The 11,470-nt window shown below is 44.0% G+C and overlaps 1 protein-coding gene across 1 annotated transcript in view; it reads right to left on the reverse strand.

Annotated features, from left to right (window-relative positions):
* Positions 1 to 10,903, reverse strand: part of LOC122553995 (EEF1A lysine methyltransferase 3-like) — a 13,708-nt gene extending 2,805 nt beyond the window's left edge. The window contains exons 1-2 of the mRNA XM_043698481.1: positions 10,820 to 10,903; positions 7,385 to 7,496 (exon numbers count right to left, since the gene is read on the reverse strand). Coding sequence (XP_043554416.1) covers positions 7,385 to 7,496; positions 10,820 to 10,843 — 136 coding nt within the window. The 5' untranslated portion in view covers positions 10,844 to 10,903. The remainder of the gene's footprint in view (positions 1 to 7,384; positions 7,497 to 10,819) is intronic.
* Positions 10,904 to 11,470: the final 567 nt, after the last annotated feature.

Genomic DNA, 11,470 nt, shown 5'->3' on the forward strand with positions numbered 1-11,470 from the left:
TCCTGTTTTCTGTTCTGTATGTTCAGTAGGTTGGCTATTGTTTCTCTGGCTAGGGTTTTGTCGATCGAAGTGAACAGTGCCGTCACGTCGGATGATATCATGGTTTCTTCTTTGTCTATGTGTATGTTTCTGATGATGTCCAAGAATTCCTGTGTTGATTGTATAGAGTGTTTGGATCTGCTGACCAGGTGTTTCAGTTTCTGTTGTAGTTCTTTGGCCAGTTTGTATGATGGTGTCCCTGGTAGTGATACTATGGGTCTGAGTGGGATGTCTGGTTTGTGTACTTTAGGTAATCCATAGAATCTGGGGGTATAGTTGCTTTCCGGTTTCATTCTTTGTAGGTCAGCTCTGGTTATCTGTCCATTTTATTGTAGATTCCTTAGTGTGTTATTTATCCTATTGGTGAGTTGTGGTGTGGGGTCAAATTCCTTCATTTGGTAGGTGTTGATATATGCAAGTAGTTGTTGTGCTTTTTAGATGTAATCTGATTTATCTAGGATGACCGTCATTCTGCCTTTATCTGCTGGTAGTATGATTATGTTCTTTTCGTTTCTTAGTGATTTCAGTGCTTCCCTCTCCTTGGTGTTGAGGTTATGTGTTTGTCTTTTCCTTATTATCATAGGTACGACAGTTCGTCTCACTGTTTGTTGTATCTCTTCTGTCAGTCCATTGTTCCTGAGTGTGCATTCTAGTGCTGCTAGGAAGTCTGCTGTCTTGGCGTCCCTGTGGTTGTAGTTGAGTCCCTTGGCCAGTATTGTTCTTTCTGTGTCTGTGAGCTGTCTGTGGGAGATGTTTTTAACCCAGGTGTGTGTTGTAGTGTCCTCTTTATTGTGTGTACTACAGTGTGGGAACAGGCCCGTCGGCCCAACAAGTCCACACCGACCCTCCGAAGAGTAACCCAGCCAGACCCATTCCCCTACCCTATATTTAACCCTGATGAATGCACCTAACACTATGGCCAATTTAATAAGGCCAATTCACCTGGGCGCATCTTTGGGCTGTGGGAGGAAACCAGAGCACTTGGTGGAAACCCTCACAGTTATGCAAAATGTGCGAAGTCCACACGAACAGTCGCCCCAGGCTGGAATTGAATCCGGGTCACTGGTACGGTGAGGTAGCAGTGCTAACCACTGAGCCATCATGCCAACTTGTGGCTGGTATATTCAGGCTTGTTGGCACTGTAAAAAAACAGACTTTAACATCATACTGGCAGAAATATGTTGCCGAATTTGGAACAGATTGACGCTAAAGTTGTTCTTCAAAGTTAGAAAGTAAGTAAGCACTGCTGGACACAACTCCCATGCGCATGTGTCGTGATAAAAGTCGCCAGTTAGAGAGAGAGCTTAGAGTGAGACGACTGTTGATGGTTTAACCTGAGGTTAACCTCGCCCTTAAGCGAGGAGGTTGAAAAAGACAGTCCTTCGTGGTAATCTCTGCCAGTGCATGAATTGAAGGCCTAATGAAGGGAGATTCTTCCAAGCTTGTATGCAGGTTACTAATTCCTTGCCTGGCGACTGAAGGATAGACCAGATCTAAAAGTTGAAGTTCTAAATTGGAGAAAGGCCAATTTTGACGGTATTAGGCAAGAACGTTCGAAAGCTGATTGGGGGCAGATGTTCATAGGTAAAGGTACGGCTGGAAAATGGGAAGCCTTCAGAAATGAGATAAGGAGAATCCAGAGAAAGTATATTTACAAATATATTAAGGACAAAAGGGTAACTAGGGAGAAAATAGGGCCCCTCAAAGATCAGCAAGGGGGCCTTTGTGTGGAGCTGCAGAAAATCGGGGAGATATGAAATGAATATTTTGCATCAGTATTTACTGTGGAAAAGGATATGGAAGATATAGACTGTAGGGAAATAGATGGTGACATCTTGCAAAATGTCCAGATTGCAGAGGAGGAAGTGCTGGATGCCTTGAAACAGTTAAAGGTGGATAAATCCCCAGGACCTGATCAGGTGTACCCAAGAACTCTGTGGGAAGCTAGAGAAGTGATTGCTGGGCCTCTTGCTGAGATATTTGTATAATCGATAGTCACAGGTGAGGTGCCAGAAGACTGGAGGTTGGTTAACGTGGTACCACTGCTTGTAAGGACAAGCCAGGGAACTACTGACTAGTGAGCCTGACATCAGTGCTCAGCAAGTGGTTGGAGAGAATTCTGAGGGACAGGATGTACATGTATTTGGAAAGGCAAGGACTGATTAGGGATAGTCAACATGGCTTTGTGCATGGGAAATCATTTCTCACAAACTTGATTGAGTTTTTTTCGGAAGTAACAAAGAGGATTGATGAGGGCAGAGTGGTAGATGTGATCTATATGGACTTCAGTAAGGCATTTGACAAGGTTCCCCATGGGAGACTGGTTAGCAAACTTAGATCTCATGGAATACAGGGAGAACTAGCCATTTGGATACAGAGCTTGCTCATAGGTAGAAGACAGAGGGTAGTGGTGGAGGGTTGTTTTTCAGACTGGAGGCCTGTGACCAGTGGAGTGCCACAAGGATCAGTGCTGAGTCCTCTACTTTTTGTCATTTACATAAATGACTTGGATGTGAGCATAAGAGGTAGAGTTAGTAAGTTTGCAGATGACACCAAAATTGGAGGTTTGGCAGACAACGAAGAGGATTACCTCAGATTATAAAAGGATCTTGACCAAATGGGCCAATGGGCTGTGAAGTGGCAGATGGAGTTTCATTCAGATAAATGCGAGTTGCTGCATTTTGGGAAAGCAAATCTTAGCAGGACATATACACTTAATGTTAAGGTCCTCGGTAGTGTTGCTGAATAAAGAGATCTTGGAGTGCAGGTTCATAGCTCCTTGAAAGTGGAGTCACAGGTAGATAGGATAGTGAAGAAGACGTTTGGTATGCTTTCCTTTATTGGTCAGAATATTGAGTACAGGGGTTGGAAGGTCATGTTGCGGCTGTACAGGACATTGGTTAGGCCATTGTTGGAATATTGCATGCAATTCTGGTCACCTTCCTATCAGAAAGATGTTGTGAAATTGAAAGGATTCAGAAAAGATTTACAAGAATGTTTCCAGGGTTGGAGAATCTAAGCTGGTGTGGTAAAGGCTGAACAGGCTGGGGCTGTTTTCCCTGGAGCATCGGAGGCTGAGGGGTGACATTATAGAGGTTTACAAAATTATGAGGGGCATGGATAGGGTAAATGGACAAATTCTTTTCCCTGTGGTCAGAGAGTCCAGAACTAGAGGGCATAGGTTTTGGGTGAGAGGGGAAAGATGTAAAAGAGACCTAAGGGGCAACTTTTTCACGCAGAGGTACGTATATGGAATGAGCTGCCAGAGGAAGTGGTGGAGGCTGATACAATTGCAACATTTAAGAGGCATTTGGATGGGTACATGAATAGGAAGGGCTTGGAGGGATATGGGCTGGGTGCTGGTAGGTGGGACTAGATTGGGCTGGGATATCTATTAGGCATGGATGGCTTGGACCGAAGGGTGTACTTCCATGCCATGCATCTCTATGACTCTATGACTGCACTGGCTATTGAGCTGGATCACATTGACCTATTTTTGGTTACTCTGGCATAAATGCCTCATTTCTGGACATGAATGTGAACTTGGAAACAAATCAATAGGAGCTTATCCCATCTGGATTCATCGAGAACGGCATGCTTTTGTGTACTTTGAAGTGGCCTGTTCCATGGCAGGGCAGCATTTTTTGTATAAAGCAAAGAGCTGAGAATGCTGCCGACCATCCTTTTCATTAGTTCTTAGAATATGAGGGCGGTCATCCCCAAAATGGCTGTCAAGAAACTCTTGGTGGTCCACCTTCCTAAACCTGTGTTCCAGGGGTGAAGGCAAACCCCGGAGTGGAAGGACATTTGGGAGCAGTGATGCTGACTGGAGTGCAGCAGAATTCCCAAGTCAGGATGGTGTAATTATTAGAAAGTAATATGTTGGCACATATGTCTCCGTGCATCTGCTGCCCTTCTCCTTGTATGTAGTATGTTGGAAGATGCTGTCAGAGGAATCTTGTTCAGTTCCTGATGTGCATTTCTTGCAGCTGGTAAACACAGCTGACTCAGTGCTGGTGGATGTGAATAGCATCTTGAATTTTCTCAGATACTCATTCATCTTGGAAAATGCAGAGCATTTTTCGCCATCCTATGCTTTGTAAAAAGTGGAGAATCTTTGGGTAAGAGGGGTCCGGAGATGAATTACTGGCTCGAGATTTCAGAGCTTCCGATCTGCTCTTGCAGCTAGGTTTTTATCAGGTGGTTCCAATTTAATTTCTGGTCAATATCAACCCCTTGAGGATTAGTGGGGGGAGATTAAGTGGTGGTAACTTATCAATTCTTATCACATTAAACGAAAAAAAATACAACGAGTGAAATATGTGAATGAAATGTTTATAAAATATCTGTTCAGCACTTTCTCCATTTCGCATTTTGCATTAATAATTCTCCATTATCACTCCCCATAGGATCAACGGTAAAATTAGTTGTTCTTTTCCATTTTAAGTATTATACAAAGTCTACCATGTTTAAATGTCTATTTTACTTTGGTTCTCCCTTTTTTGAGTTGTCATTGCTGATTCTAAGTTCTATCTGCTCATTTGAAAGCAACCCAGCATGGCAGACCTTTTTTTTGTCTTCAATTTGGTGATATCCTTAACTTTTTCAGCTCTGGGCAGATGGTGCATCCTTCTTTTTTCCTCGCTGGAATGCATATTTTTTGAGTGCTACCTCTTCAAATATGCGTCGCTGCATTTCGACTGTGGTCTATCTTGACCTGATTTTCCACTTTAAGCAGCTCTGGCTTCATGCCCTTGTAATTGTCTTTATTCAAGTTTAAAACATATACACCCAAACAGAATATGAAATTCGATCTTATTGTAAGGATTGGCACCCAGAGGTTCTTTTAATTTTGAAGTCATTAGGTAATCATTTTACATTAATCATTAGCAAATCTGGAACAGCCAGCTCTCAGCTAAGCTCTGGAGCCTACTCCTCCTCGAAATTGTCCTCAATGCATTCTATCGATTTATTCCTTGCAGGCTACCTTTGGCAATCTGACTTGTCTAAAGTATATGTAGAATAAATTGTTTATGAGTAGTCAAGTGCACTGTTTGTCAGACGGAGAAGTCATTTATAGAACTATATGGTGTTAGACCAGCATTTACCCTGTCTAACATGTAATGGACAACTTCAGTCTGAGCCGTGGATCTGTCTGCAAGTCTGTCTCATGATTTAAGATAGAAGACAAATACACTCATTAGAAATATCAATTAGTCATAAGTGTTACAGAATCAAAGCGGTGCGTTGACACAAAAGTCAAAAGACAGAATCTTCTCAGCATAGGGGCAGAGACGCAGTGTGAAAAATTAAACTAATTCCGAGGCCAGCGTATTATTTTAGCCATGAAATGAGCATGTGAATGCCTACTGCTGGAAAATGAAATCAAAGACTGTTGCTTTCAAGGGTGTGACGAGTGCTTCCTCAGAGGATGATACAATAATAGGTGCAGCTGGTGGCAAATTTCTACAAACTAATGCATTTGCAGTGGGTACAAAATAACTTCATATTAAGAAATAACCTAACAGGATATACAGAGTTACCATCTTCAGGAATAGTCCATTGAAACTCACAGACGTGAGTTTACCTCTTCCTGCCTCCTTGACCACGACCTCGCTTCCCATCACCAAACTACCAGCTTCCAGGTCATGCAAAACCTCATCACTTCAGGGGATCCCCCATCCACAGCCTCCAACCTCAAAGTCCCGGAACCTCACACAACCCAGTTCTACCTCTTACCCAAAATCCACAAACTTGAATGCCCCAGTCGATCCATTGTCTCTGCCTGCACCAGCCCCACTGAACTTATCTCCTCATATCTTGACACCATCCTGCCCCCTTTCCATTGTCCCAGGAACTCCCCACAAACATTCAGGCCACCACCCATGCCCTCCATTTCCTCCATGACTTTTGTTTTCCCGCCTCCCAATGCCTCATCTTCACCATGAGATTCAGTACCTTTACATGTTCATCTGCCATGGTGAAGACCTCCAAGCCGTCTGTTTCTTCCTCTCCCACTTACCCAACCAGTTCCCCTCCATTGACAGACTCATTTGATTAGCAGAACTGGACCTCACCCTCAACAACCTCTCCTTTGAATCTTCCCACTTCCTTCAGACCAAAAGGGTAGCCATGGGCACCTGCATGGGTCCCAGCTATGCCAGTCTCTTTGTCAGATATGTGAAACAGTCCAACTTCCACAATGACACTGTCGCTTTTCCCCACATTTTCCTCCACTACATTGATGACTGTATTGGCACCACCTCGTTCTCTCACGAGAAGGTTGAACTCAAGTTCACCTGGACCAAATCAGACACCTCAATCCCCTTCCTGGACCTCTCTGTCTCTATCTCTGGTGACTGACTCAACATGGACACATACTTCAGACCACACGACTCCCACACCTACCTGGACTACACATCCTCCCATCCACCCTCCTGTAAAAATACAATCCCTTACTCCCAATTCTTCCGCCTCCAACATATCTGATCCCAGGAGGAGCAATTCCACTCCAGGACATCCCAGATTGCCTTCAATTTCAAGGACCACAATTTCCCCACCCATGTGATCAACAATGCCCTCCAGTGCATCTCCTCCACCTCTGGCACCTTCACCCTTGAACTCCACCCCTCTGACTGCAACAAGGACAGAGACCCCATGGTGCTCACCTTCCATCCCACTACTCTCTGGATACAACATATTATCCTCTGCCATTTCTGTCACCTATAATCAGACCTCACCACCAGAGATATATGTTCTTTTTAAATGTTATAGGTCTATCCTGTTATTGTAACTGGCTCTGAAAGTGCATGCTAGAAGCTTGCTAACATGTCAGAGACTTACAAGCTTGAATCATAAAATGGCATCTAAGATAGATAACGTGTCAACTTTGTGGTAAATAAAATTGATTATAAGCATAGCTGTATTTATTATAAATAATATCTTTGATATAGAAGACCAAATAGTTATAACAGCTCAACTGAAATGCAAAGCAACTGATGCATAACTATTACCAGTAGATTGCAAAAAAGAATAAAAGAGATATAAGTTTGAATAGTTGTATTTGTCATATATACTATGACAACAAGGACTGTAATGTTAATAATGTTTTAGGAATATGCATTAGTATAAGTATCCATTGGAATGTTTGCACTGAATGGTAACTGTGTGGGGGTTGGGGTTGGAGGGGTAGGGATGGGGGTGGGGGGAGGGGCAGCATGATTCCATGTCCAAGGTCAATCACAAAGAAAAGCCTCTATCAAGAGCATATCAATCCTCATTTTTTGCTTTTTATATTGCTGTTGCAGATGTTGTTCACATCAAAGGTGCAAATGAGCTAACTTACCCAGAAGTGCTGCCAAAATTCCCACAATTCCAGTACCAGAACCCAGTTCAAGCACCTTCTTCCCTTTAAAATCAAGCTTCTTATCCTGAAAGTATTGACAAAGTACAAGTGCCTGACAAAAGAAACACAAGTGTGCAAATCACAAGGATAGCATGGGAACGGGGAGACAAAATTAGTTGGTGGGATAGACATACTGTTAAAAGGATATTGAGGCAAGTTCATGTGGTAGTTCAAGCAGGATTGACAGTGTCATGCAGGAAGATGCAATATTACTTCAGAAGAGAGTGTGGGCTTTAGAAAAAAATCAGTAAAAGAAAGAAAATGCAATGGAAAGGATAGCGTGCCCATCAGTTTTGTATCACAGCCATCCTCATTGCATTTCCACAATTATTTATCTTTCACAGCTAGTTTTAATGTAACAGCAGTATAGCGGTTGTCATGAAGATGTGTTCTCCAAGATGATAATATTTAGCATTGACTGGACATATGTATTGTGCATATACCTTGAACTTTTTTAATGAACACTTTACAAAGCAAACTGCACTGATTACAGCAGAAGCAACGTTGCATTCATAAGGAACAAGCTGCCTGCATTTTCAGCTAGATGATATATGACCCAGTTTACAGATGAAAAAAGATATTGGATTTGATCAAAGACAGCATCTGGAATAACTTGCCATAGGAGCAATAGTCTTTTCTCTTCTTTCCTGAATCTCCACCCTATTAAAGTTTGTGAGCTATAAACTCACTGGAAAACTTTGCTTGCACAAGTGAGAGAATTCCAAAAATGAGAATATAAAAGCTACACTGCTGTCTTCAGAAAAACAACATCGACTAGTCATAACAGATCCAACACGTTATTCTGACATGAATAGTTTGTGTGCTAAGTGACCATACCTACTGTAAATCTGTGATATATTCTATTTTGCTGAATGTAACTAGCCAAAGCATTTTTAAGGTAGCACTTAACTGTGTTTTTGTATATTTCCTACATTTTCATTTTCATGTGATTTGCATTGTCTACACAAAGTGAATAACAGTTAACTCTCAATGAGAAGCAAGGAGCATTGTAGAAGCACTAGACTGCAGTCAGGCAAGTTCCTTTCAAAGGAAGCCACTAACAAAAGCAAATTACATCATTTATGATCATAGAGTCATAGAGGTGTCTATCATGGAAACAGACACTTTGGCAAAAGTGAGGACTGCAGATGCTGGAGAGCAGAGTCAAGATTAGAGTGGTGCTGGAAAAGCACAGCAGAGTCAGATAGCATCCAAGGAGCAGGAAAATCGATGTTTAAGGCAGGAGCCTTTCATCAAGAATGAGGCTGGGAGTCTTTGGGGTGGAGAGATAAATGGGAGGGGGTCGGGGCTGGGGCGAAGGTGGCTAAGAGTTCAATAGGTGGATGGAAGTGGGGATGAAGGTGATAATTGGAGAGGAGGGTGCAGCAGATAGGTAGGAAGGAAGATTGGCACGTAGGATATGTCATGACAGTGGTGCTGAGCTGGCAGGTTGGAATTGAGGTAAGATGGGGGGAGGGGAAATGAGGAAACTGGTGAAGCCCACATTGATGCCCTGGGATTGAAGTGTCCCGAGGCAGAAGATGAAGTGTTCTTCCTCCAGGCGTCGGGTGGTGAGGGAGTGGTGGTGGAGGAGGCCCAGGGCCTTCATGTCCTCAGCAGAGTGGGAGGGGGAGTTGATTGGTGTTGTTGTCCCGGAGGTATTCCCTAAAGTGCCTTGCAAGAAGGCATCCAACCTCCCCAATATAAAGGAGACCAAATCGGGAGCAGTGGATACAGTAAATGACATGTGTGGAAGTACAGGTTAAAATTTGATGGATGTGGAAGGCTCTTTTGGGGCCTTGGGTGGAGGTGAGGGAGAGGTGTGGGTGCAGGCTTTGTAATTCCAGCGGTGGCCGTGACTACCTGGTCAAATCCATATCTCCCAACAACCCACCCTCCCCTCCGCACTTTCGTCTGCCACCACAAGAATTGCAAAACCTGCACCCACATCTCCCCCTTCACCTCCATCCAAGGCCCCAAAGGAGCCTTCCACATCCACCGATGTCATTTACTGTATCTGTTGCTCCTGATGCGGTCTTCTTTACATTGGGGTGACTGGATGCCATCTCGCAGAGTGCTTTGTGGAACATCTCTGGGACACCCACATTAATCAACGCTACCACCCCATGGCCCAACATTTCAAAGCCCCTTCCAACTCTGCTGAGGACATGCAGGTCCTGGGCCTCCTTCACCGCCCGATGCCTGGAGGAAGAATGCCTCATCTTCTGCTTCAGGACCCTTCAACCCCAGGGCATTATTGTGGACTTCACCAGTTTCCTCATTCACCCTCCCCCAACTTACCCCAGTTCCAAAGTGCCAGCTCAGCACCATCCTCATGACCGGCCCTACCTGCCAATCTTCCTTCCCACCTATCCACTCCACCCTCCTCTCTGACTATCACCTTTATTCCACCTCCATCCACCTAACAGACACATTGGTCCAACCCGTCCATGCCAACCAGATATCCCAACCCAATCTAGTCCCACCTGCCAGCACCCAGCCCATAGCCCTCCAAATCCTACCGATTCATGTACCCATCCAGATGCCTTTTAAATGTTGTAATTGTACCAGTCTGCCCCACTTCCTCTGTCAGGTCATTCCATACACCACCACCCTTTGCATGGAAAAGATGCCCCTTACTTCCCTTTTATATCTTTCCCCTCTCAGCCTAAACCTATGCCCTCTAGTTCTGGGCTCCCCCACCCAGAGAAAAGACTTTGTCTATTTATCCTATCCATGCCCCTCATAATTTTGTAAACCTCTATAAGGTCACCCCTCAGCCTCCGACACTCCAGGGAAAACAGCCAGAGCCTAATCAATCTCTCCCTATCGCTCAAATCCTCCAACCCTGGCAATATCCTTGTAAATTTTTTCTGAACCTTTTTAAGTTTCACAAGATCCTTCCGATAGGAGGAAGGCCAGAACTGAACACAATCTTCTCAAAGTTGCCTAACTAATGTCCTGTACAGTTGCAACATGACCTCCCAACTCCTATACGCAATGCACTGACCAATAAAGGAAAGCATACCAAACACCTTCACTATCCTATCTACCTGCGACTCCACTTTCAAGGAGCTATAAACCTCCACTCCAAGGTCTCTTTTGTTAGCAGGATATTGAGCTATCAGCTCGATCGAAAATCAAAGGTTTTCTTCCTACAATACAAAAACAGATTATAGGAGACCACACGCTCAGCAGGAAAAATGCCATTCCATTTAGTCGCAAAACTGGCTTTTCCGGGTTGGCGTCAGAGAACACTTAAAAATTCATCGAATTGCTTCGGGAGCACTCACATATAAGTCAGATGATCGCACAAGTGAAATCATTCTTTCCCCCCTCAAGATTTTTCAATCAAAACTGATTATATTTTCTCACATCTTTTCGATTTGCTGCGAACATGTTATTTTGAGGATTCTTCCTGCAGTTTTTGTAACCTAACTAGTAAACTGCAAGATCCACTTCGGGGGTATCAGGGGTCGCATGCATCCAACAGCATCAACAAAGCCATTCGCTGTAACAAAACGTAATTCACGGGAGCGTTTTCAAATTGCCAAGGAGAAACAGACACATGTGGGACAAGAGATAGGGTTTCGGGTATATTTTAAAGATTGCAAAGGAGGACGGGCAGTGGAGTAGTATAGGCAGGAAAATGATGATGGGCTTTTGTCCGAAACGTCGATTCTCCTGCTCCTTGGATGCTGCCTGACCTGTTGTGCTTTTTTCCAGCACCACACTCTTGACTCTAATTGTAGACCCTGGGGCTTTGGTGGCTGAACTCACTCTGGAAGACTTCAAAAATCATGCACGCGCAACAGGCTCAACTGGGGACGTGTGGCTGAGGGCTTGGGGAGAGAGAAGGATAGGCAAGGCTGTGCTGGGGCTCGAACACAATGATGAGGAGTATAGAAGGAGATATTTTTGTTACTTTAGGATTGGTGCAAATGGTCCCAGGAAACTATTCAACTGTGCACAACGGAATATATCCTAAACAACATTTATGCTAGGGTCGGCTGCACCTCAAATGAG

Source organism: Chiloscyllium plagiosum, chromosome 10, assembly GCF_004010195.1.
Source record: "Chiloscyllium plagiosum isolate BGI_BamShark_2017 chromosome 10, ASM401019v2, whole genome shotgun sequence".
In the NCBI taxonomy this organism is placed as follows: Eukaryota; Metazoa; Chordata; class Chondrichthyes; order Orectolobiformes; family Hemiscylliidae; genus Chiloscyllium; species Chiloscyllium plagiosum.